Genomic DNA, 27,952 nt, shown 5'->3' with positions numbered 1-27,952 from the left:
AAACAAATGCATCTTTCTTCTTAGACTCTACTTTATTTGGTAAAACTCAGAAACTAACCACCAATTCACGTCCCCCACCTCCTTCCCTCTGAAGAAGGCAGTTCCCCAGAGACAAAAAGGCTGTGGCTTGGAAATCATCCACCATCTGCAGGTCTTACCCTCAGGCAGCCCATGGCCTGGTGGTCAGCCCTCCAGACCCAAAGCTCTCAGAGGCAACAGAAGAAAGCAAAGGAAGCTCTCACCTCAAAGACAACGAACCCCTCCCGCCCCACCTTCCCCCTACCCACAACCCTCCCCGACCCCAAACCTAAATAAAAAGATAGTGAGGACAATGCATGAGTGTGGGAGACACACACACACACACAGAGCTTCCTTTCATCCAAAGAGCTGCAAAACTGCTCCCTGGAAGGACAATTGGCTGTACCAATCCAGGCTTGGTGGCCCAAGGTGATGGCTGGAATCATGTGAGACTGGTAAAAATCCAGGGAGAAAACATTTCACCTTCAGCCCTTGCCAGGTCTCCAGTGAACTGGTTTTCATTCTACGAAATCCCCATTTCCACTCAGGTAGGCTGTGGCTTCTGGGGCTTAGGGACAGGCTTCCCATGGCCGAGAGACAGTGGCAGGGAGGAGGAGAGCAGGAGGGCAAAGCCTTCAGAGAGGGTCTGGGAAGGGATCCCTGCCCTTGGCTAATGGATCCGAGTTAACTCCTCCACCACCTTGATCAGGTCATCTGCAGTGGCCTCTCGCTTCATCCCGCTGCCATCGTCATACTGCAACGAGGAAAGGGGAGGAGGGGAGGCCGTGAGGGCTGAGAGCGGGCTCTCCCTCCCTGGGGAAGGGGACGCCCACAACGGTATGTGCGCCACACTGCCATGGCAGGAGCAAAGACTAATCATCAGAAGCCTGTGCTTCTCCTTGGGGGTCCAGGTGAGCAGGGTCTGCTGGCAGCAAAGCTGCCCAGAGGCTGCCACCCAGTATATACATCCACCTCCACCCGGCTGTTTGCCAGAGGCACCACCTCCAGTAGGCAATACCCCAAACTCCAGCACCATGGTAACTCCTCTTCCCTGCAGGATCCTGGCCCTGCCCCCTTTCCTAAGGATGTTCCAGGGATCCCAGACATGCCCGAAGGTGCCCTCGTTGCTAAAGTTACAGTGCCTGGTGCCTGGTGAGGGAACCCACGAGCCTCAGCCTTATCTCCTTGCCCTTGGACACTACCTTTCCATGTGGGTAGAAGAAAACTTTAAAAAGGGCTCTTAGCACGTGGGAACCAAGGGAGGGGAGCCCTCCTGGCGTGCCTGGCCCTGCAATGGACTTGAGTCACTGGCCCCGGGGCTGCACCCTGCACAGTGGCACAGCTTACCTGTAGGTTTGCCACAACTTCCTGCATCTTGGGCCGGCTGATATCCAGGAAACTCTCAATCAAGTCACCATCGATGAAGCCGGTGGCTGGTTCTGTTTTTCGTTCAGTATGAAAGGATCTCCAAGTGGACAGATGAGTTAAGGAATGTGCTGATCATTTGGAAATAATAAATACCCTCTCCGAACTCATCCCCACCTCTGTGCACAAGACCACAGTCTGAAGCAATCATCAGGAGGAGAACAGAAAACAACAAGTTCAACTAAATATCACAGCTGTTTGGACAGTTTTGCAATTTCAAAGACTTATAAATCATTACCTAATCCAATGATCCTCTCAACTGGAATAATCATCAAAATAACCTTTTAAAAATTACAGGGATTTCCCCTGCAGCCCAGTGGTTAGGAGTCTGGGCTTTCAATGCCGAGGGCATGGGTTTGTTTAATCCCTGGTCAGGGAACTAAGATCCTGCAAGCCACACAGCAAGACCAAAAACAATTAAAAAATTAAAATAGAATACAGATGACTCTTAGTTCAGAGCATGGACATGTACAGATTTTTTTTTTTAACAAGTGCTCCATGTGAACTGGATGCTTGCCAGTTCACATGCTTGCTCTTTAAGTCTAGCCTTCACAGATTAATAACCTGAGGCTCAGTGAAACAAGAGATGTGCCTAAAGTCCTGTGGGTTAGCAGAACACCAACACGTCAGCCTACGTCCTCCCTCCTTGGCGAGAGCTGGTTTACCTGCCTTACAACAGACTCTCAGCAGAATCCCCTCCAGAGCCCAAGGGCTCCTCGTCCCTCTCCCACAATAAACAGACTTCCAGTAGTACTTGGACCCTCAGTGGCCAGGGGGCTGACCCTTGGGCTTCTGGAATTTACAGCTTCTTTGCTTTTCCCCTCCTTTTCCATTTAGCCTCTCTAGCGAGGGTCCTCAAACACCACTGCCCCTAACAACATCTCTGAAAGGATGTTCTAAGTTGTGATCTAAACTTAGGTCTGACATGCAACGCCAAAAGGGTCAGAAGCAGACACAGGGCATGAACCTCAACGTACATTTTCAAGATGAACCAATAAAACTGGGAGATAAGTGCATGGGGGTTCATTATACTCATACGATTCTCTCCACTATTGTGTGCTTGAAATTTTCCATGAGAAGTTTTTACATAGCCTGTTCCCCACTGGAACCTAGTCAAGACATTTTCTAGAGGGACAAATTTCCAGAGGCCGCTCAGGGTAATGTGCTCTCTGCCTGGGCCAGGCCATGTTTTTGAGCAAGGGGGCACCTCTGGGAAGGATATAAGGAGTGCTCAATCTTGCCCACACTTTTGATGACTTTATTGAGTCGATTCTGCATGTCCAACAAGAGGTTGTACCAGCTCTCTGACAATGAGGTCACCAGGCCTAAGGAAGCAAAGGGAACCGAAAGCTACAGGGCGCTCCAGAGCCCACAGCGAGCACTGCCTGCCAAGGGGAGCCCAGGCAGGAGGACGGACGAGCTGGCCACCGACTCTCGAAACCCTGCTCTCCCCTGGCCCTGGGAAGGAGGCTGCACGCCTCACGGGGCCACCCTTACCAATCATGCCATTGACCGTGCCGAAGAGCACCGAGCCCTGCGTGGGCGTGGAAGTCTCGCCCAGGTTCTGCATAACCAGAGAGCCGTGGCAAAAGACGTTGACGAACTCGCCCAAGTGGAAGAGCCCAACCTCCTGGAGGTGTTGCCGCTCCTCATCCGTGGTGGCAGCGCTGCAAGGGGTGCGAGACACTCACAACCCAGGCCTCCTGTCCCCCCAGTTGGGGCCCCAAGGACCGCGTGCAGTGATGGACAGACTCCCTGGTGGGCCCACCCACTCCACAGAGGAGCTAGCCTGAAGAGGCTCATCCATCTCTGCAGCCTGATTCTCTCACAGATACCCTCTACCCCTGTGAAGAGGCGCATGCGAGCCTGTGAGGGCCCTGTGTCCTCACCTACCACAGGCTACTCCCACAGCTGGCCACTCACCTATCTTTCTGACACACAAACAAGTTAAAGGCATTTTCAGCCCCCAGGAAATTGTCATCATCCAAGATTTCCACAGCACTCATCCAGTTGGGGTTAAAGTCTCGAGCAATCTTAAAAAAGACAAAATACAAGAGGGGAAATACAATCAGCAGTTTGCATGCAAGCCAGTGTTGAGACTTGGCCAAGTGCCTGCCCTGCCTGTGTTTAACAACCGCCCCTCTATAGAGTCTCCCCTTTGCCTGGCCAACACGGTCCTGAAACAGGGCCTACTCAGAGTTCAAGTTGGGGGTCTCTAAAAAGACTGAACGGATGCACAACGTGTGCTCCAGGGATGACGTTTCCGCCCACACTGGGCTTCATCACCCCTCACCACCAGCTTAAGCAAGCCAACCGCCCACACCCCGGCTACCTCTTCGAAGTTGCCCTCCATGGGCTTGTAGGCCAGCAGGAGCACCGAGCGCATCAGGTCGCCCACCAGGATGAAGTCGCCCTTGGTCTTCAGGTAGAGCGCCATGATGTTGTTGTAGTGGTTGCACTCCGTGCGCAGCTCCTTCTCGGTCGTCCACTCATAAAGCCGCACCTGGAGAGGGGGGCAGTGCATTTCTCTCAGCCCCAGGGGCCTTCCATCTGCTGCACCACTTACCCCAGTGCAGTGTGGGGTGTGAAATGGTTTGCTGTGGAACTCGCGTGAGCATTTGTAATTATTATACATTCATGAAAGATGAAAACAGAGTGAGCACATGAAACTTAATACTACAAAGTTTTCCTTTATATTAAAAAAAAAGAATAACTCAGGATAAAGAAAAATACTAAGTAAATAGTAAAGCAAGTAACACTATAGAAATGACAAGAGATGGTTTTGTAACTGAAGTCTGGTAACTGTCTAAGAAATATCTCTAGAAAGAGAAGATCCATTTCCAATTTCCTGATCAGAAAGAAACAAGATCACCTCCCAACAAACTGCCCTTTCTGAATCCTTCTCAAAACACATACATCCCTGGCACCTTTTGATGTTCATCCAATGAGCAAAGAAAATAGAATAGAAAAGTCCAACAGAAACTCACTCTAAAGAACTAGTCTCTGGCCAACCCTCTACCCAAAGGGGAAAAAAATGCCCCTTTTTTCTTCACTGCAGTGTTTCTTCCATTATAACCATATCTCCAAAAGAACGAAGATGCTTTATGATCAACAGACAGATGAACAGATACTTGGCACAGCCCAGTCCCAGCAGATCCTTCAGGGTCCAGGCAGCCCCACCCACACCTCTGCACATACAGACACTCCTGGGAAGAATATATTAAGCCATGATTTCTCAAGATGTGTTCAAAGAACACTAGCTCCACAGGTGTGCACTCCAAGGCTCACTCGTAATAATCACAATGGCTACCACAACTCCTGTTTTGGGTCAAGTGAGCCCAGAACACCACAGATTAGGATAAGCCCAGTTGGACTGGGCTTCCAGACTTCCAAGAGTGAGGTGAAGAAGCGGTAAATGCAAGTAAACATTTTGAGTCTCATGAGCCCTTCCAGCAAATTATGAAACCTAAGGGTGGTAAGAGATTGTGGGAACCCTAACTTAGTAGCAAGTCAGAGAGAAGTCTGAGTAACACTACTTGGGCTGGGGTTTGAATAAAGACAGTCTTGTGGGACCGAGCCCTTGAACCTGTGACATCTGACTCCAACTCTGGGTAGCTAAAGTCAGAATTCAAGTAAATTATAGGACCCCCCAGTTTGAAAACTGATTGTCATAGGGATAAAAACTCCTCACACATGGTGTCAGAAGTGTTGTGAGTAAAGATACAGTTTTCCCTTACTCTCCAAACCTGCCCTACTCACAATCTTCCTCCATCAGTACACAGCAACACCATCTCTGTTACTCAGGCCAAAACACTTGACCCTTTATTCTCTTCTCACGACTCATCTTTAAGCCCTCATTCAATTCAGTTCAGTCGCTCAGTCGTTTCTGACTCTTTGCGACCCCATGAACTGCAGCACCCAGGCCTCCCTGTCCATCACCATCTCCCGGAGTTCACTCAAACGCACGTCCATCAAGTTGATGATGCCATCCAGCCATCTCATCCTCTGTCGTCCCCTTCTCCTCCTGTCCCCAATCCCTCCCAGCATCAGAGTCTTTTCCAATGAATCAACTCTTCACATGAGGTGGCCAAAGTACTGGATCTTCAGCTTTAGCATCATTCCTTCCAAAGAAATCCCAGGGCTGATCTCCTTCAGAATGGACTGGTTGGATCTCCTTGCAGTCCAAGAGACTCTCAAGAGTCTTCTCCAACACCACAGTTCAAAAGCATCAATTCTTTGGCGCTCAGCTTTCTTCACAGTCCAACTCTCACATCCATACATGACCAGAGGAAAAACCATAGCCTTGACTAGACGGACCTTTGTTGGCAGAGTAATGTCTCTGCTTTTGAATATGCTGTCTAGGTTGGTCTTAACTTTCCTTCCAAGGAGTAAGCGTCTTTTAATTTCATGGCTGCAATCACCATCTGCAGTGATTTTGGAGCCCAAAAAGAGTCTGACACTGTTTCCACTGTTTCCCCATCTATTTCCCATGAAGTGATGCATTAGAGCCCCTCAATACTAACATCTGCGGGATTTGACTCCCTTCAGCTCCTCTGTCAGCACACTGCTCCCAGCACCGTCCACTGCTCTCTGGATCATCACCAGAGCCTCTGAGCTGATCTCATTGCTTCTACCCATGGTCTTCTACCACCTTCTCCAAGATGCGCAGTGAGCTTTTCAAAATATAACTACAGGGACTTCGCTGGCGGTCCAGTGGTTAAGAATCCACTTTCCATATAGCAGAAACCAACACAATATTGTAAAGCAATTATCCTTCAATTAAAAATAAATAAATTTAAAAAGGAAAAGAATCCACCTTCCAATACAGAGGACATGAGTTCGATCCCTGGATGGGGAACTGAGATCCCACGTGCCGTAGGGCAACTAAACCCCACCACGCCACAACTAGAGAGCCCGCGCCTACAACAAAAATCCTGTGTGCCACAACTAAGACCGGACACAGCCTGATAAGTAAAGCAGCATATTTTATATATATCATACATATATATATATGTATACATATATAAAACTACAGTCACGTCATGCATTTGCTCGAACCCTCTAGAGGTTCCCATCCCCTCGGAGTAAAACCCTTAGTCCTTACAAACCCAAAACACACAGCCTATCTGGTTCCGCACGTGCTAGCTCCTGGCTGCCTCTCCGACTTATCTCCCAGCACCCAGCACTGCCTTCCCACACTGGGTGCAGGCTGGCCATGGACTCCTGGCACTTGTCTTCTTCCAGATCAAGGTATGGCTAGCTCCCTCCTTTCCCTCAGAAATCTGCCCCAAAGCCACTGTGCGAACCTTCCTAACCATACGACAAAACAGCGCCACCTCCATGCTCACGCTGGCACTCTGTCAGCTTCTTGTCCTGTTTTTATTTTTCACGAGGTGCTTCTCATCATACATACACATATATATTCTATTTGCTCACAGGCCCCAGGAGGCTAGCTCTTTGTCCATTTCATCTACTGCCTCATCCCAACTACCAAAACAGTGCTTAGTATACTTCAAGTGCTCACTTAGTACTTCTTGAATGAATGTCAAGTTAAAGTATTTAAGGGGATGTCCCTGCTGGTCTAGTGGTTAAGGCTCTGTGCTTCCACTGCAAAGGTTGCAGGTTAGATACCTGGTCTAGGAATTAAGATCCCACATGCTGCAAAGCACAGCCAAAAAATAAATAAAGCTGCTTTTTCTTTGGAAAAAAAAAAAAAGAAGTATTTAAGCAATGCTTCTCTACTCTTGATCTTCTCAGAATCTTTCATATGCTACAATGCACTGAGAAGCTTCTAAGCAGAAGATACAGGATACAGCAAGTCCCAAATTTGTTTGACCGTGTATAATTTTTTTTGTTTTTTGGCAAGGGAGGAGGTGGGGTCATGCCAGAAGAAAAGTGAAGAATTTCACAGGCCTAGTATTTAAGGGGTTTACTCAGGATGAATGCAGTTTGGCTCATTCTGTCCCACACAGATGAAATATTCTCATGCCATGACACATTCTAAGTGCAGGGACCACAGTTCTTACACTCTTCTCAATTCCCACAGAACGATACGTACAGGGCTTCACAGAACCAAATCTGGTGTCTGGTCCAACCCCAGCTCTCCATATTCCCAGCTCCATCGTCTCTACTCGCTACTCTGTTACCCTTAAAATTGTGACACACATGCAGTTCAGAAAATGCAAGGGAACCAGACTCTCTGGACAGAGGTGTGAGGCCTGAGGCCGAGACCAGAGGGAGAAAATGCATGGGAACCAGGATCTGTGGACGGAGGCCTGAGGCTGAGGCCAGAGGGAGGGCTCACCGTGCTGTTGATGCTGGCTAACAGCTTCCCGTTAAACTCTACCATGGAGTACACGGCCCCCTTCACCTCCTTTTCAGCAACAGTCTGTAGTTTTCCTGGGGGAGAAAAGATACCCTTCAGTCTCCTTCATGAGCCCACACTTTAATCAGAAGAATCCTGTGCTTCCCCCCCCAGCTCTAATTCCTGCCCCTCCAAACCCCTCATTTCAAAGCAGAGAATATAGAATCTGTATATACTGGGGTTAACCACCTCTAGAAGTGTGGGCCACCCCATCACACGCAGTGATTCCAGACAGCACTCTGGTTCTGCCTCCCACCTGGGACTCTGGATCTCCCTTCAAGATGGAGACCAGACTCCACCTCAGCCATCTAACCTGAGATTTGGGGGCTGACAGCTAGTCTTCAGAGCCATCATGGGTAGGGGAGATAAGAAATGATACAGAAACGAACACCAAGTGCTGATGCTGGGAAGAGGGCCTAAAAGGCTGAGCAGCCAAGTGGAAAACACACCACAGAGTCCTACCAGAATTCCTAACTCTCATTCTGCTCGCCTCTCCCTTTCTCTTCCTTTCAAAGAGTGAAAAAGGAAGAAAAAAGGGCAGATTTTATTTGTGCCGTTGCTCACATACTCCAAAACTCATTCAGACCATCAACAGCTTAAGTGAGAAACATCTTGAATCTCGTGTCACTGCAATTAACCCAAGTTCTTCTGCATAACTGAGTCTAAAACCTAAAACTGTCTGTCTGCTTCCTTTCCCAGTTTTTAAATTTCTCAAAAGCCAGAGACTGTGTCCACTTACCATCTGAATACTGAAAGACCACAATACGACCCTGCTTGGGCTCTGCCTCTTCTGGGTACACCATGGCCGTGCCCACGATGAAGTACGTGTTGGGGTCTTTGCCCAACTTGCAGGAGACCAGGCTGAGGGCATACTCATTCTGCAGAAACTGGTGGGCATGAAGCACTAGAAGAAGAATAGTAGAGAGGTGACTGACTGACGACCCCCACGCATGGGTGCTTCTGCACTTCTGTGAGGTCCACAGCTCATCTTGGAGCACAGTACAGAAGGCATCTGTACTGTGTCTACTACTCCTGTCTCCTCGCCAGCCTATTCTGACATGAAGAGGCCCAGTACTCTGAACTCACAGCCAACTCTGAGGCCCCACCCTTTCTTCTCCTCCTAGGATAGTCTGCCAGTGTCTATCAAATTCTGGAATACAGCAGAGCCCAGAAGAGCCTAGCTTAGGGAGGATGTAGGTACAGCATGATAGAAAGAGCTCATTTGCACCTTCAAAGGTGTGCTGGTCAATGATAAGGAGGTTATGCACCTCCACCTCTTCTCCAAAGGAGGTCTCGTGAGGGGCTGTGCTGCTGGAGAACAGCTTGCTGGAGCTGACGCTGCTGGACAGGGCCTGGGAACAGAGAGAACACACATCACCCCTCTCAAAAGAACGGGTGCTGGGAGAGCAGTGTCAGCATCAGACAGGATCAGAGAACAGAGACAGAGTTTGAACAAGAAAAACTTGAGGCTGGCCGCCTGCACAGAGCCCAAGTGCAAAGGGTTTCAGAGAGGACACAGGGACTGAGGCTAAGGATCTAGACTCCATATGGAATTGACACAGCAGTCCAAAACACCGCCAGAATCTAAGGGCACTTAAGAGCACTAAAACAGTGATGCCAAGTCAATCAAGAAAGCTAACAAGAAACCCAGGCGACCTAATAACGTGACAGGCTTCTACCTCTCTCAATGGGAAGAGCAGGAAACCACTGCAAATAAAAATGAATACATAAAGACCTACTCTGGGTTAAGGGAAGAAGTCATACCATGGATGTCTACAAGCAAGAAAGGCAGAGAATACATGGAAGAAAACGACCAGTTAACATCTCCACTGGGTCTGTGATGTGCGGCTCTAGACGGTCCATTATCATTTCGCAGATGATAAAACTGAAGCTGCCCAAGGTGACACAGCGAGCAACAAACCCTGGAGCCAGTTCTGTCAGACTCCAAGTCCCACGCTCTTACCTATGGTACGACACTGCTACCCCTACCCGACACAAAGTACCCAAAATGATAATAAGAGGAAAGGAATTATTCATCAGGCAAGGGTACCAAGTAGCAAAATCACCGAAGCCACACTTATTTAAAGTTCTTCTCAAGTCTCTACCGAGGCGGCCAAATCCAGCTCACTGCCTATTTGTTTAAGGTTTTACTGGAGCCCAGCTATGCCCACCTGTTGTCTACAGACGCCTTTGTAATGGCTGAGGCGAGTAGCTGTGACTGAGATCATGTGACCTGCAAAGTCTAAAGTATCTACTATCTGACCCTTTCTGAACAGTCTGCCGCTGCTCTCACACCACTGCCCTCACCTGGGTGCTGGCGCTGGGCCTCAGAGCAGTTGTGCCCCCACTCGTGTCCTGGACTTCAATGCGGCTGGACAGGACCCCGAAGCACTGGGACACCTCCTGATAGCAGATCTTCCTACAGAACAAGCATCAAACAACAGGGTCCCTCAGGAAAAGGCTGAAGCACTGCACGCCAACCCCCAGGGCCCCGTCCCCTGCAGCTCCCCTACCCTGCCCCTCACCTGGGAGATTCATATAGGGGAACCGTCCGAATGTGCAACTTCTGGATCTCGTCGATGGTGCCAATCGTGAGAGTGCTGTTGTTGGCCAGTGCCAGGCTGGAAAGAAGGTTCTGGGTTTAGACTGAGTACACCCAAGGAAGAAAAAGGACTTCCTGGTGGCTCAAATGGTAAAGTGTCTGTCTACAATTCGGGAGACCCGGGTTTGATCCCTGGGTCAGGAAGATCCCCTGGAGAAGGAAATGGCAATCCATTCCAGTACTATTGCCTGGAAAATCCCATGGACAGAGAAGCCTGGTAGGCTACAGTCCATGGGGTCGCAAAGAGTCAGACACGACTGAGCGACTTCACTTAAGCTTACACTTAAGGAAGAAAAGGATTCTATGAGGCAACTCCATAAGAGGAAGAAAAACAAGGCAGAATTACACTAATTTACTACAGGGCAGTGATTATCAACTACAGCTCTCTTAAAAAACACCTGGAGACCAGTCCCATCCCTCAAGATTTATTTAATTGGTCTGGTTGGGTCTAGGCTGAGATTTTAACAGCTATCTGTTTAACACTAACATGTAGCATTCGGATATAGAACAGTGATTCTCGAACTATCAAACCACGCTGGCATCAAAACGACCTACGGGGCTTGTGAAGCTAAGACCGCTGGGCCCGCCCCTGGAGTTTCTGATTTGGTGGGTCCATGGGCGAGGCCTGAGAATGTACATTTCTAACAGAGAGTTCCCACTTGGTGCCATGGCTGCAGTGAGGGAGCCACTTTGAGAATCCCTGCTCCAGGGGAACACATAATGAATGATCTCTGCCACAGGAACTCTGAAACTTGACCAATCACTTGAATTGCTTAAGAGGTTTTCTAAAAATACAGATTCACATCTGGGGCCCAACCCTAGATCTACCAAAGCAAACTCTAAGAAAGATTCAAAAACAATTCAGCACATTTAAAAGGCTTACGAGGTATTTCTACTGCAGGTCTGCAAATCTCTGTTCTACACATCTTATCTCAGCCAGTCACTGGCTTTGTCACTGGAAAAAGGCTGGAGGGGAAGGGTCATGACGCCTTCCGTCCTGGCTCTCACTGAAGAAAGAAAAAGAGGCTCACCTGTCAGGATAGCCATCTGAATTGAGGGGACACATGTAGTTCACTTCCTTGAGGTTGACATTGGAGAAGACCAATTTGTGGTTGCTGCTGTAGATGACAGTGGGGCGGTCAGAGCAAGCAAAGACGTTGGTGGTTGAAAGAGAACGGAAAGTTCTCAATACCGTGGGCTGGGTGCCCAGAGTCACCTTCTTACGGTCACTCAACAGGCCTACAGAAAGAACAGCATCCAGAGAAAAACAGAAACAAAACAGGACAGTTGGACTGTGAAGGTTCAAAAGCTGCACCCTGAAGCTAAGAACTCTGCCGACTCAATACCCCAGATTCTCCAAAGCGCCGCTCACCTGACATGCTAGTCTCACCTGTCTCGATGTTGAGCCCAAAGTAGAAGAGTGCTCCGTCTCCCAAGGCACACAGGAGGTAGTGACTGCTCTCAAAGGTGGTCATCAGGATGGAACGGGGAATGATCTCTGTGAGAAAGAGGTACATTGAGCGCTTGTTCCCAATCCTGATTCTGATCCTAACTCAGGCCTTGAAAAGAAACACCCCTCCCCCCGCCCTCAAAAAAAAGAAACACACCTCCACCCAGCATCTCTTTGTGCAGCAGCTCGAAAGAGGGCAGCTTCGCAATTCGGGCTGAGATGTCTGTCCAGAGGCCGATGGCACAAAGAGGGGACATTCCATTGCTGTCTCCTAGAGGGGTAATGTCCAAGCAGGCCACTTCGTGTTCCATCTCTGTGTGGCTGAACAGAGAAGAATATGGCACAGAAAGGACTCCAGGGATCAAAGAAGTCCCAGAGAAGAGGGGAGGGCAGAAAGAGCAGAGACAGAAACACACACCTGATCTGCCGGAGCTCCTGAGGATGGATCTGCAGGTAGTAGAGGGCCCTCCCCACGGCGACTACTACCTGGCTACTGTTGCAGGAGGCCACGCTGATGTTCTTGCCCTGAGGCTCCTTCCACTCACTGACGAGTGCTTTGGGCTCTTGAGAGACCAGCCTCACAGATGCTGAAGTGATCTAGAGAAAAAAGAGCAATGTCTCCAAGCCCCTGCAGGGATCTATCTACACAGAGGTGAGAAGGTGGTAAATGCTGCCCTCACGGAACCCTAAGAATAAGGTATGAAGTCCTCCTCTGCTATATAGATTTTTTCAAGTTCCACAATGACCGATTACATAAAGATGTCATTTTTAACTGAAGCCTTGAAGAAGACTGGCTTCAAGCAGCTTACAGCTCATATACTACAGCCTGAAAAAGAGAAGGCGTGTCCTGTTTCACTCTGATTAAGGCTTGGGTATCACAAATGGCACCCTATGGAAAGGTATCAATGGAGTAGGACCCTGCAACTACCAGTCTACTTGTTTTTCTCAACCCCAAAATCAGATCTCTAAAATATCCAATTTCTGGGAATTCCCTGGTGGTCCAGTGGTTAGGAGTCTGCATTTTCACTACAGAGGCCGCAGGTTCAATCTCTGGTCAAGGAACGCAGATCCTGCAAGGTTGTAGCACGGCCAGAAGAATTTAAAATATGCAAGTTCTTTACTATGCATGAACCATTAAAATCACATAAAATTCTTTAGTAAATATCAGTACATCTTATTTATCAAAATTGAGTTTTTACTTAAAGAAAGACCCTTAGAATTATAAACACTATGCTGCTGCTGCTGCTAAGTCGCTTCAGTCGTGTCTGACTCTGTGCGACCCCAAAGACGGCAGCCTACCAGGCCCCGCTGTCCCTGGGATTCTCCAGGCAAGAACACTGGAGTGGGTTGCCATTTCCTTCTCCAACGCATGAAAGTGAAAAGTGAAAGTGAAGTCGCTCAGTCGTGTCCGACTCTTATCGACCCCATGGACTGCAGTGCACCAGTCCTCTGTCCGTGGGATTTTCCAGGCAAGAGTACCGGAGTGGGGTGCCATTGCCTTCTCCGATAAACACTATGGGAGATGCAGAAAAATACCACAAGCTATTACTGATACTAATGAACTACAATGGGATTACATAATACTTCCTAGAGTTATTAGTCTTTCCATTTGGTAAAGAAGCCCATCATTAGTAATAACTGAGCTGGAATAAAATAGGAAATCAGCTTTTGAAGGGTCCGGTCCAATACAAATTACAAAACCAGTGCAGCAGCATAATTCTGAAAATTAAAAAAGAGGAAGGCCCTTGAATAATAAGATATGTGAGCTGGGGCCAGGATTCAGGTCCCAGTTAGAAAACACTGACAAAGCACTGAGTCAGTATCTGGGCACTTCCCACACTTGTTCAACCAAGTGACAGACCTTCCCTCTGGTTTTTAACTAAACCCACCACTGCCTGTTGGCTAAAAGGAAGACCAAGAGAATAAAACGATGGAGTTCAGTAATCCTTAGGCCCTCAAGTGCTACAGCCACGACAGGCAAATACTGACTCTGCTCAGTGTGGAGACGGCTCCCGGGTGAGGAGGGTGTGCAAAAAACCAAGAGCATCATGGTCACTCCAAACTTCAGCCTGCCAGGTCCTGAGAGGTGCAAAGAAATCAGGGTCTCGTGGCTCACAAGTACCAAAGGGCTATATGATCCCCATTACCACAGAAAAAGTTAAAATAAGTATCTGAACAGAGTTAGAACTCTAGTTATAAGTAGTACACTGGAAGTGCTATCAAAAGTCATATAGGGATGGTAGCATACGACTAATCTTTTTCTTCTTTGTGCTTTTCAGTATTTTCCAAATAAGTATATATTACTATTAAAATGAGTGGAAAATGTGCCTCAGATGACAGGATATAATTAGTGCTAAAACAATATCACCCTGCCCCCAAATACATATACACACACACACACACACACACACACACACACACACACACACACATACAATGATCCCATCCATAATAGAAAATGTAAATAAATACAACATACAGCCATTCCTCAGTACCTGCAGGGGACTGGTTCCAGAATCTCCAGTCAATACCAAATGCACAGATGTTCAGGTCCCTCATATAAAATGGAACAGTATTTGCTTATAACCTACTCACATCCTTAAGTGCACTTTAAATCATCTCTAGATTATCTGTAATACCTAATACAATGTAGTGTTAGTTGCTCAGTTGTGCCTGACTCTTCGTGACCCCATGGACTGCAGCCCACCAGGCTCCTCTGTCCATGAGATTTTCCAGGCAAGGATACTGGAGTGGGTTGCCATTTCCTTCTCCAGGGGATCTTCCCAACCCAGGGATCGAATCTGGGTCTCTTGCACTGCAGGCAGATTCTTTACTGACTGAGCTACAAGGGAAGCTACAATACAATATACAATGTAAATACTATGTAAATAACTGTGAATACAATGTAAATGATATGTAGACAGTGGCTGCTGCTGCTACTGCTAACTCACTTCAGTCCTGTCGGACTCTGTGCGACCCCATTGACTCTGTGCGACCCCATAGACGGCAGCCCACTAGGCTCTCCCGTCCCTGGGGTTCTCCAGGCAAGAACACTGGAGTGGGTTGCCATTTCCTTCTCCAATGCATGAAAGTGAAAAGTGAAAGTGAAGTCGCTCAGTCGTGTCTGACCCTCAGCGACTCTACGGACTGCAGCCTACCAGGCTCCTCCATCGATAGGATTTTCCAGGCAAGAGTACTGGAGTGGGGTGCCATTCCTGGTGCAAAGCAAATTCAAGTTTTGCTTTTTGAACTTTCTGACTTTTTTCCCCCCAATTTTTTATTTTTTTGGCTGCACCGAGTGGCTTGCAGGATCTTAAGTCTGCTGACCAGGGATTGAAGTCCAAGTATCAAGTCCTAGCCACTGGACCTCCAGGGAATTCCCACCCCAAATACTTCTCATCGTGGTTGGTTGAGTCCATGTATGCAAAACCCACAGATACAAAGGGCCGACTGTACATACATTTGCAAAAAATAAAACTAAAAGGAGTAACTCCAAAGTTTAAAAAAAAGAGTTACATTGCTCTCAGTAATGGGTGATTGCTGATGCTGCCGCTGCTAAGTTACTTCAGTCGTGTCCGACTCTGTGCGACCCCACAGACAGCAGCCCAGCAGGCTCCCCCGTCCTTGGGATTCTCCAGGTAATTTCAATTTTTTTCCAAGCCTTTTTACATTACGTTTAGAGCCATAAAAATTGACTTTTAAAATCCAGTGGTGCTCTGTAATGCACTCCAGGTCAAACTGATGCATAAATGGGGCCTGCCCTTTCCTCAGTTACTACCTGGATAAGTTGTTGATGAGCCACGTTGCCACAGAAAAAAGTCTGCTGATCGTCCACAAAACCCATCAGTTCGGTTTCTTCCACTTCCTCTCCATTTAACATGAGAACTCTGCAGCAGAAGGGAAGGCTGGGGTTAGCCGGACCAGCTGCCCCACCTTGCAACCTTTACATGGATGCTTGGAGCTGACTCGTCTTACCTTGTCTGGCCCACAAAAGAGAGCACCAAAGTGTCATCGGTCTCCCGGTTGGGATCAGACCTCAGTGGCCACAGGCCTGGAACACAAATCAAAGATTAGAGGCACAGCATGGACCAACACTCAGCTGGCTCCACATGGTCTAAGGAAGGAGCAGCCTAACCCCACACAAAGAGCAAGAAACTCTGAGTCAGTCCTAAGATGAAATACCTACTCTGTTCCTCCCTGGCTTCAAGACACTGAAGAAGTTTGGTATTTTTTAAACTGTTTGAGCTTAGTATTTCAAAGCTTTTCATTTGGAGGCTAGGTTGGAAGGGGTGAGACTATAGTGATTTTGGATGGGATAATTCATTTCTATGACTCAAAGTCAAAATTTATTTTTTAAATATTTAATACAGAAGTCTCACTCCTATACCTCTCCTAGCTCCCAAATAAGTAAACAATAATAATTTATCCCTCCAATTCTTTTCAATAGATAAATGCTGTACTGCAATCCAATACAGTAGCCTCTCACCAACTGTCTACACATTTTTTTTTTCATCTAATATATGTCTGAGTCCTTATCAGAACCAAACAGTTTCTTGTTTTTGACCTCTGCACAGTATTTAATTTTATGGATGTACTAGTTTACTAGCAAGTTCCCACTGATGGACGCTTTTTCAGTATTCTGCCATAATATACAATACCACAATGAATAATCTTGTATTTATGTCATCTTATACATATGAAGGTCTATGGGTCAGATGCCCAGAACTGGGCTTGCAGGGTAAATCAGCTGTAATTTCAGTAGACACTGCCAATGAGCATGCCCTTTCCTCACAGCCTCACCAACACAGACATTGTCACACTTGGATTTTGGCATCTGGTAAAGAATAGTATCACTATTTTGTTTTGATTTGCACTTCTTATTATAAGTTAGGCTTGTTATCTGTCCATTCATGTACTCTGTCAATTTGGGGGCAGGAAATTTGGTGGTCTTTCTAGAAATTTTTTTATCAATTAGACAGATTAGGCCTTTGTGTATAAGATGAACTACAAATGTTTTCGTCTAATTTACCATTTCTTCTAACTTAGCTTATAGTGTTTTGTTTCTGCCAAGCAGGGTATTTATGTTTATGTTGTTGAATTTATCAGTCTCCTTTTGGCTTCTGTACTTTTGACTCAGAGTTTGAAAGACTTTCCCCACTCTAAAATTAGAAAGGAAATCACCAACTTTTTCTTCTAGCTTTTGCATGGCTTCATTTTTTTACATTAAGTCTTTGATCTATTTAGAGTCTAGCACTGGGCACACATTGTGCTGTATGGACCCAAACTTATCTTTTCTCAAATGACTAGTTATCCCAATACTGTTTATTCAAAAGAATTACCCTTACCTTACTGAGCTGAGATACCAGCACTATCCTACACTAAAGCCCCATGTACAAGTTTGTCTATTTCTGGACATTTGAGTTTGCTCATGGGACTCCTGCCTATTTGTGCACCAAAACCACACTTTTAATTTCTAAGGTTTAACAGTACCTTTTAATATCTGGTAGGACTAGACCCACCTCATTGTTCTTTTTTAAGTTTTTCCTACCTTTCCTTGCATCTTCTGCTTCACATTTGGACTTTGACTTGTCCAGGTCAAAGAAAAAAAACCTACTGATATTTTTTATTGAAATATATTTTAATATAAATATCAGAGAGAAAAAGCTTTATAATATTAATTTATAAGACCTTACCATGTCTTTTTTATTTGATCAATCTATCCTTTCAATCCTTTAAGAGTATTTCAAAGTTTTCCTTAAATAAGTTTTGCACAATTCTTGTTAAACTTATTTCGTGGTATTTTATCTTTCTATTGCCATTGTAAACTGCCTCTTTCCCTCTACTACACCTTCTAACTGACTGTTTTTACTTGAAAGCTATTGATTTCAGTACCTTAATTTATATCCTACCTTAATGAGTTCTGTCTATAGGTATTCAATTCTCTTGAGTTTTGTAGTTTTATGATCTCTTCCTAATTCATAAATCTTTTTTTAATCTGTTCTCATCTTCTTACTTTTTTATATTCTAAATTACTTTTTTTAAGTTGTGTTGTATATACTACTTTGAATTAGTTTTTGCCTTATGAGCCAATCTGATCATCTACTTCTTATAATAGGTGATTCCAACCTATTTACATTTACTGACAGTAGATATCTGATGTATCAGTTACTCATACAGATGTTTGACATTGAGTTCTATCATATTATTTTAAGTTATGTCTACTGTTTGTATATTAAAAAAGTCTTTTGCTATGTAGTTTGTGTTTGATCTTTTTGATCATTAGAGTTCTCCTGGAATTTAGGAAGATTTGTACTTCTGTTCTAGAAGTTACCTTTGATATGTACCTTGTTCTATGACATTCTCAGTCTCCTCTTTCTTTAGAGATTCTATCAGTTCCCTTATATAAACAACATTAAATTTTCCACTAAATTGCCCATTCCTCTACTCCATTATCCAATTTTGGTCAATATCTTCTTTTTTTAAGTTTACTTTGGAACCTTTAAATACATTTAATCTTCCACTGCTTATTTGGCATTAAAAGTTTTTTTTCTCTTCATTTGATTTGCATTCCTCTAGCTCCCAAGTGTCTTCATGACATGTAATGACGCCAAAGTCACTCAAATAAGATCTGCATCCTATGTCCACCGAAAGGCTACCTTTGATGCCTGGCAAGTCAATGCTGGCATGCTCGTGGATTCCAATTCCGTTCCGGATGATTCGCAAGGAACCTTCCTTGAATGCCCCAGAGCAAGTGACCAGCTGCAAGTAGAGAAAAGGTTTCTAAATAACCCCCTCCAGAGATACAACTAGACTGATGCTCAGAAAGTAAACAAGGTATATTTAAGTCCAAGCACCCTCTGCTGGGGAGCTAGGTTTGAGGATGCAGAATTAGCAGAGGGTAACCTCCAAAGTGTCTCATATTTATCAAGCAGATAGGGTGCCCTAGTCCAAGAAGCAAAAGGGCCCTACCACTGCTTCCAGCAAACTTGTTTCCTTCCTGGGATCCTAGTTTACTAGAAAGTGCACAGGATCTGGGGGCAGACACACTTGCCCTTTAGTAGTTACGTGACGTTGGACAAGTTGTTTAATCCTTCAAGGCCTTAAATTTCCTCACTTCTGAAATAGCCAAAAATCCCTATCTAAAGGGTGCTGGGGTGATCAGAGATAATGTATGTAGAGTGCCTGGCAGACCAAGATAGGCACCCAATAAATGGCAGTAATCCTTACATTTTTGGAATTAGTGAGTGAGGCTCTCAAAACTTATCTGCAGTGCACATTCCCCATTCAAGCTAAGCAGACCCAGGACACAGTTTGAGTGGCCATACCAACTATCCCTTTCCAGGATGATCCCTTACCTGTCCCTGCCCCTGCCTCTCCAGGTCCACAACGCACATGTCCACAATGGGTCCTAAATTGGTAAAGGTTTCCATGGCCACTACGTAGGAGCCTTGTTCATTGCTGTCAACATTGAGCTAAAAAAGAAAGAACAATTTTAGTCTTAGAACGCTCCAGATGCACCCTAGAGAGATAGTTTTCATCCAAAAGAAACTTAACCCAACTAGGTCTGCCTTTCCTGTGCTCTACTGGATGCTTCCAGAAAGGAAATGCTGACTAAGGGGCATGGGTATCCTACAGGTGACCCACTAACCAGTCAAGGATTTCTAATCTGGCATCCCATGGATGGATTTCAGAGGAATAGCTTGGAAATTAATGTAAAATGTTTGCATGCATTTTTCTGCAGAGAAGGCTCAAATTCTCATATTCTAGAGGGGGTAAAGAATATTAGACTATGATCTATTTGAAGGCATAAGCTGGGTCTTGTTCACCATTGTATCCACAAAACCTAACACACCGCTGAATGAACATTTAGGACAAAAAGCTAATCAAGGTAGGATGCTACATCAATCAAGCAAAATGGTGTATAATAGGGATACGGGTGAACTGAATAAACTCTGAGTGGCACCAAACACAGGGGAAAAACTTGATGAAAAAGCAGTGAAGACTGAAAACTAGAAGCCAGAAAGAAGAAAATGTCTTCTCACCTTCACAAGCTGGGAATCACCAAGGCGAGAACCAACAAACACCACACCATTGTCAAGGTACGTCAAGCACTCAGCAATAGAGGTCTAAAAGAAAATCAGCAGCATGAAAGACATCAGAAAGTACTTCACAAGGGATCCAGACACCATCCTATCCATCTCTCAGACCCGTGCCTAGAAAAACAACAACTGCAGCCATGGTCCCCAAAAGAAGTCTCCATTTCAAATCCCCAGGTAACACTCAACAAACGTTTCTAAAGCCCTGAAGTTTGTGACTCTTCCTTTATTGCATCCCTATAGTCAGAAAAATCTGTAAATTTGTCTTGCAGGTGCGTGACCTAAATGACCATTTTAATCCCAACAGCTCCAAATAGCTAGAGACCTCTAAAATTCACTGAGTTGTTCTTAACAGTACTATTTTGGAATGTCCTCCTATAATTGACTATCAGCCCTAGATTAACCTTTAATTGTATAGTGTATCTTTCTGTTTCTCTTTTTAATACTTGAGGTAGCATTCCACTGTTTGTGAGATTCTCTAAAATCTACTCATTCCAAAACTAACTCCCACAGCAGGACTGAGCATTTGTTGTTCGGTGTCAACTCATGTCATTCCCAGCTGCAGTTTGGGACCACATGTCTGGGGTCACCAGGCACCTAGCAGAACGTAAGAGTAGGGACAAGGCCCACCTCCCCAAGGAGTTCCACACGGAGATCCTTGAGGGTGACAGTGCCATCCATCTGTTCCTCCTTCTCCAAAAGCAGCATGAAGAGCCGTCCTTCCATGTCTCCCAGCAGATAGCGAGAACCATTGGGGTCCACTCGATTGTGACACACAATTGTGCTTTGCTGCCAAGAGGAAAGACACAGTCATTAGACATAAAGCATCTTCCACACCAGACAGTAAACCCTAGCAGACCATTCCCTTTACCAGATCCAGTCACTTCATGAGCAAGAAATCCACTCAACTCACATAGGTGACCAAAAATGGGGACGTTTGATTTTTGAGGACAATGTTCCAAGGAGCTCAATATACTTTAACTGTTTACTCACATATTATTCTACTGGAAAACAAATATATAGAAGAGGAAACAGCTGTAAGTATTCCCTGGACTATGCTACCACAGATTTTGTTATTTAGCCTCAAAAGATAAAAAACACGTAAGGTTTCATTTTTGTGACTCAATATTTTAAGGTGAATTTTTTTATGACTAATGTTTTAAGTCTATATGTATTTTTCACTTTATTATTTTACATGGTTTGTGCTCTGAAGACATTAACATTCAACAAAATTACCCAAATTTCTCCTTTCTTCAGATTGCACCAGTGAATAGAAAGGATAATCTGAACTTTATTCTCTCTCCCTTAAGTTAGCAAGCAAGCTCGCTGTTAGCAAAACCAAGCCAATCTCTCTTTGTATTCCCAATGACCGACACAGTCTTATATACACAGTGAATAAGGTGACAGTTATGAATCCCCTTCTGACCAATGGGGGATTAGGAGGGAGAGACAACAGAAGGAAAAAAAGGAAAGGAATGCTGCTCACCTTAATGATGGGAGGGGCAATCGCCAGGTATTTGTCACCGTTGTGATACGTAATCGACTCCTGTCCAATGATGATGGCGCCTCCGAAGGGCTCCGGGACTGCAGGAGAGAGGGCAGCATTAGAATGCTGAGCACCCGGAACCTGCCAAACCCTGAGGCAACTTAGGCACTGAGCCAGTTATCTCTGAGGCAAACTGGAAGATAATCATTATTTTAGACATCAAAGTCCAGGGAACACGATAACCTTTTTCTGAGATTCCTGTCTTAGAAATTGTAAGCTGCCCACTCTGTACTCCTGATAAATATTTTTACTGCCACTCTTTTGAAGTTCACATGGTCTGAAGGGTGGGGAGTCTTCCCAGTGTTCTTCCATATGCATTCTGCCCCTTTCTCTTCTAAATGTCTGATCCAAAAGTTTTTACTTTCTCCCCTTGTGCCTTAGCTTAACTTCCCCCATTATCAGAGTTACTATACAGAAGAACCAATTTGCACTTAAGAGTTTTAAAATTTCTCTACTGGGTAAAACACACAATAATGTTGAGGAAGGATATAGGATAAACAGCAAAGAGACCTGGACTTCAGCCCAGGCTTTGCCAGTGAAATACAGGCACAGGCAAGTCCCTCGGCCCTGTTTCCTCATCTGGGAAATAAAGGAACCAGATAAGATAAGCATTATTGCCTCTTTTGGTTTTTAAAAATGTTTGCCGACAATAAAATGAGACTATTTTCCCTGTGCCACTCGGCAAATCAATCTCATTGTTTTAGTTAAACCCACCACTGCAAAGAAAGGAAAACTATACTTTGGGGGGGGTGGGGAAGAGTGAAAAACAAGACAATCTTGAAGACGGAAATGCAAAGAGCAAAGAGAAGCACATTAAAGAGAGGAGACATAAGGGAGGGGTGAACAATGCGTGTGCTCAACAGCACTGGAGCACGGACATAAAGGGGCAGAGAAGGTGGGGAAGGAACAACAGATAACTCGGGTAGGGCCTATTTCCTACGTCCCCCAACAAACCTGCAATCACCATGGACGCTTCAGCTTCTACGTTTTCCTGTTTCCAAGGGCCCTTATTGAACTCCTTCTCTCGGAGAGACACCTCATAGGTTTTTACGTGCCGCCCCTGAGGGTCCTAGGTGGGGAAAGGTAGAATCGTTAGTCCCTAGGAAGGGTGACCCCTGGGCTAGATAAGGGTCCTGAAGGGGGCAGCACTGAACACTCCTGTCACACCAGCCTCCCCATCCTTATCCATGAGCATGCTGACAGCCACCAGCTGGGCTTGGGATAGTCTGGGGAGACTGTGACTGAGGCCAACTGTTTCTAACAACAAAATCAACAAAGAGACTTAAAAAGTAGAAAAATGAACATGTCACACTGTATTAACCACTACAGAAATATAAGTGTATATATGTACATTTGTGTGTGTGTATTCCTCTATTCCTTACCTTCAAGGAACTTACAAAATAGCTAAAGAGGAAAAACAAACACATTGAGAAGTGAAATACATTTAACAAATTTTAAAACTTTGACATAATCTCAGACGCATCCTGATGGGGCGACAGCAGAAAACAGAGCAAGCAGCCCCTCTAACGCTGGTCACAGCTTCCAACCCTGTGTCATCAACACCATCTACCCCTCCTTTTTCTGAGCCGTGACTCACTTCAGACCTGGAACCATCAAAGTCACCTTTAAGAAGCTAAAGGAGCCGGCCTGGGGCCAGTAGAGAGCGGCCGCATCAAAGGCCAGGGCAGGCTCTGAGAAGTTATGGGAGGAATCCGACAGTGTGTTTCAAGGCAGGGACCACATCTCAATCACAGTTATAGCTCCTGACGCACTGTGCATGACTACCTTTCACATGATATTTTCCTTTCTCTTTTATCTTTTTAATTTTGGCCATGCCGCAGGGCTTGAAGGATCTCAGTTCCCAGACCAGGGACTGAACCCAGGCCACGACTGTCAAAGTGCTAAATCCTAACCACCGGACCACCAGGGAACTCCCTCACGTGGTAGTTTTCAAACTAACTTTTGAGCACAAAACAGGAGAAAAAAATAATTTATAGCTGATGAGGATTTTCCCACCAATGATGAGGAGTGAGACGCAACGTCACCGTATGTTCCAGATGGGGTTTGGATTCGGGCCTCCATTTCCCACATATGGAAATGAAGCACATTCATAACTGGCAGCCCTGAGCCTGCCCAGAGTCAGTCCTGAATAACCAACATCAATGTCTTAATGACCAGATATTTACAAAACTGAAGGGAGAGAAATCCTAAGTTTTTATTTCAGTTCTGATATTTAATGTATTATAAACAAGATTAAACAAAATCTCCAAAACTGGTTTCAACCTATTCAAATGAACTTTATACCAACCAGAATCAAAGCTGTAGCACTCAGGTGACACTAAGAAATATACAAAAACACATCAGTATTTCCAATACTTAACACAGCTATCAAAGTGTTTACATGCCCACACAAAGTACTTAAGACTTGGACTAAGCTTCCTTCCAACATTTATTCAGGCACATGCTACTGAAATAACCTCATGCTGTATGGCCCTTTGTTAAAAGGCTGAGATTTTACCAAGATACAGGCATGTTAGTCTGGTGCTCTGCCACCCTGCCCCACCCCCACCCCCTCAAGAGATCTGGCCCAGAGAACAGCTGCCCAGGATCAGCTCTACAAAAGTTTTAGGCACAGACTAAAATAGAAGTCAAGAGCCAGCAGTCACCAGAAAGTTGCATGCTGATCAAAATGTACTTCTTCTTGGAAGACACACAAAGCATCCCCAACACATTTCTCACTGCGTGTAAAGGCAATTTCCAGATCATTTCTCTACAGCTAAATTTTAATAATCCCCTAGCATGCCAGTAAGTGACAAAGTATAAACTGGGTCGCCCTACAAAATCTCCAAGGCGCACACCCAGAGTGTAATCTCAGGATTAAAGCCTGCTACAAGCTCCTGACTGTTTCCTGCCTCCACAGTAAGTACTGCTGTTCTCAAGGTGCAACCAAAACCTCACACATACTAACTGCATCATTCAAAACATTTCAGGACACATACATTAAACACTTCTGCCCATTCTACCATGAAATCCAGACATTCTGATGAGCAAAAATGCACTCCCCACTGAGCCAAGCCACATCGCTTCTCCCTCTTCTCCTGCCCCAGTACCTGGTAGACAAAGCAGATGGTAGGCGCTTGGCAACCATATAAGAACTTGACGTCGATAACATGCAACTCCTCCAGGCGGATGTTAAAGGCCTTGAGCTCTTTATTGTCCCGGTCTAGTGGAATAACCTTGAATAGGCCATCATAGAGTCGCAGGCCAATCATTCGGCACTCGGGGTCAATGATGCCAATAATGCCCGTCTCTGAGGGGCGGCCAATTCGGTCCTGAGAAATAAAACTGGGGTTAGGGAAGAACCTCAACACCTAGGGTGACAGAGAACACTGGGTACCACCTTCCCAGGATGACTTTAGTAGGAGTGGTAGTAAAACGAGTGCCATCTTTTTGACATGCCAAGCAGCCCAAATGTCAGTGTGGGCTTTTCTGCAATACACTGAATCTCAACGAAGTATTATTACCTACCTTATCCCTTGGATTCTGAGTAAACTACAGAAGTCCTTAGTGCTTTCTCCTTGTTTCTCTAACCACACAGAGAGAGCTGCCCCAGCACTTCAATTTCCTTCACCGAATCATGACAACCCCACCTGGAAAACTCTCATCAGCCTGCAGCAGCCACCTCACCTGCACATTGCCATGAGCTCGAGTTATGATGTCAATGCTCTCGCCACTCTGCTTATACTCCAAGATGCAGGCATTGTACTTAGCTGTCAGGATAAACAGTAGGTCCTTGCTCTCCCCCTGGAAACCAACATCATACTATCAAAATAGATTTCTTTTGAAAACAGGAATACCTATCAAGGCTTTCACCATTCCCTAAGCATATGAAATTCTTCAAGAATTTTCTTTTCTCCCTGAAAAAAATCCATGGTGAACATGTATGTTAATAAACGACATGAGTTACACACACCCTAAGGGTGTGTACAAAAGGTCAGAACTGAAGCTGGTAAACATTTAGTCCTCTTTCAAGATTCTGTATCTCTGCTCTACAAACAATGTATTCATCTAGTTCCGTGTCAGCTAATCTCAGTTATTCCATTCAAATTCTGAAAGATGAATGTAACACCTCCTCTAATCCCTCCCAAGTACTTGGAAAAAAGAAAAAAACTGAACAAGGGAAGCTCAAATGCATCTACCAAGTCTTTCTTACTTACTAATACAGACCCCAACAAAGTGAGTTTTTTGTTCAAAGGGTTATAATTTAAATTTTGAACCTACTGCTTTCTTATCAGATTCAATAAACGCATAATGAAGCAACGTGGTGGCTATTTTGATGAAAGCAGTTGAATTATAATAATGATAATAATTCGACAGTAAGTGGCAACAGTGAATGCTCATTATGTGCTAGGTGCTGTTCATCTTCACAATAACCCAGAAGACTGAATACTGTTATCCCCATTTTTCAGATGCAGAAATAAGGCTCTGAAAGGTTAGGTGACACCCAATGTTAGATTTAATAAGGAATAAAGTGTACTGCCCTAACTCCAGAGCCTACTCTCTGAATCACTATGATGGCCCACAGGATGGTGACCCACATTTCAAACTGCTTTCATATTCTCTTCTAGAGAATTCAACTTGATAAAATAAATTTTTTCCCCAGTGAATTTCTCCTTCTATCTCTTGGAAACGTATTAAATAAGAATATAAACTGAAATCTGCCATTCAAAAAGAGAAAAGTTTCTCTCCTAGGCCTTATTGCACCCATCCTAAATGAGCAATGACATAAAACAACACAAACTCAACTACAACCAATGGTTCTCCCCTTGTTGCTGGGCTCAACCAACCCAGAGCACTTACCTTGGGCCTGAAAAGCTCCATGACAGCAATCTTCCCATACATGCCCACCTCTTTGACGGGCCGAAGCCCCTCAGCAGTGACCACATAGATCTCTAATCTCGTATTTTTGGCAATCAACAGGTTCAAGTCTTCCGCTGAAGTAAAATGTCCTGCAAGAACAGATCCTCTAATTTTTGAAGCCAAAGCACTAAGTAATCCTATCACTTCTACCTAAAACCTCCTGAATTCTCATTTACTTCACATATTTCTCTGGCTCTCTCCATTCTCTCCCTTCTCAACAAATCCTCAAAGAGTCTTACTCCGTACGTTCAAGAAAGCTACTTTCCTCATCAGACTAAGAAAACTAGCCTGGGCCTAAGAGCAGCATGTCCTTCAACTGACAATGACGGTGAAAACCCTTCAGATGGCTCTGTGCCCTCGAATTTCACTTTTCCCATTGCAATGGCCGACTCATCCTCTAATTAAGAAGAGATGCTGGAGAAAGTGTTCCTTTCTAGTCAGTTCCTTAGTTGGATTTTTGCAAAACCTTTACCAAACAGACCAGATCAAACAAAGAGAATGAATTCTCAGAGCTTCACCTTAAAATATTGCTTTGTTTGTCCTGCCTGCCCTCCCAGCAATCTACCAAAACCCCATCCACACTCCTTCACCGCCTCCAACTCTCCAAACAATAGTTTTCTTTTGGAATCATGTCTAGAATTTACATAAAAATACAAGTTTGAGAGCTTCCTATTCTGTTGAAAATTTGGTTCAAGATGATTATTCTGGTTCAAGATGATTATGTCCAGAACATCTGTGTCCTTAACAATTCTTGCACAAACAAACAAGGCAAGCCCAGCACTGGGCTGGGCCATTCTAAACCCTCTTCCCCAGCAGCTCCTTCTTGTAAACAACAGCCCCAGGCAAAGCGGACTCCTCTCTTTCGCCTTGAGTGCGGACATTCTTCACATCCCTCCACCTCCTGCACCTCCCAGGCTCTCCCACTTGAAAATTCGTGCCCCCAAATCGCCATCACCACCGCCCTTTCGCGAGGCCAATCTCGCGGCTCAAGCAACACCGCACAATCAACTCATACCCCACTCTCCGTCCCACTGGGCCCGTCCCTGTCCTCGAGGCCAAGTGACCGCCGAGAACGAAAGCGGACCCTCAAAAGCAGCGTTGACTCCCCTAAAGGCGCTTACTCCCCTAAAAGGCGTGTGTTTAGACAGCTTCTTTGAAGTCGGGGGCTGTGGGAGGTCCTTCCGCAGCCAGCGCCTCTCATTCCCCGGGCCCGGTCCTGGCCGCGGGCTTGGTGGCCACCCAGGGGCCGCGGGCTTCCCTAGGCCTCGGTTGCCCCCAGCTCCCTCCCTCACAGGGGTCTCCTGCCCTGGCAGCCTCACCGGTCACGCAGCCGTTCACGGCGGTGGGCTTCTGTGCCGTTACCACGTAGTTGTACGACATGTCGAGGCCTGGGGCAGCCCAGTGGGACTCAAGCGCAACGATAGAGGGATGGACACGAGCTAAAAGACTGGGATCCCCCACCCGCGCGGCGAACTCCGCTGCCGCTGTCTCCGCCCCACAGACACGTTGCAGGCCAGAGCGACCGGGACGC

General features: G+C 45.6%; 1 protein-coding gene across 1 annotated transcript; it reads right to left on the bottom strand.

Annotated features, from left to right (window-relative positions):
• Positions 1-13: 13 nt before the first annotated feature.
• On the bottom strand, positions 14-27,944 carry DDB1 (damage specific DNA binding protein 1). The gene is made up of 27 exons (XM_005909455.3): positions 27,741-27,944; positions 26,362-26,510; positions 25,189-25,305; positions 24,612-24,833; positions 22,456-22,570; positions 21,442-21,539; positions 20,586-20,744; positions 19,902-19,985; positions 19,215-19,331; positions 18,516-18,618; positions 15,835-15,910; positions 15,638-15,746; positions 12,278-12,456; positions 12,017-12,180; positions 11,800-11,907; positions 11,441-11,648; positions 10,333-10,428; positions 10,115-10,226; positions 9,036-9,159; positions 8,547-8,711; positions 7,748-7,842; positions 3,776-3,946; positions 3,367-3,476; positions 2,941-3,110; positions 2,666-2,768; positions 1,366-1,489; positions 14-772 (listed from the first exon to the last, which is right to left on the bottom strand). The coding sequence occupies exons 1-27, from the start codon at positions 27,799-27,801 to the stop codon at positions 689-691; spliced, it is 3,423 nt and encodes a 1,140-aa protein (XP_005909517.1). The 5' UTR covers positions 27,802-27,944; the 3' UTR covers positions 14-688.
• Between the last annotated feature and the right edge of the window lie 8 nt (positions 27,945-27,952).

This window comes from Bos mutus, chromosome 22 (assembly GCF_027580195.1).
Source record: "Bos mutus isolate GX-2022 chromosome 22, NWIPB_WYAK_1.1, whole genome shotgun sequence".
Classification (NCBI taxonomy): domain Eukaryota; kingdom Metazoa; phylum Chordata; class Mammalia; order Artiodactyla; family Bovidae; genus Bos; species Bos mutus.
The sequence above is the reverse complement of the archived record's forward strand: the minus strand, read 5'-3'. Positions and strand labels throughout refer to the sequence as shown.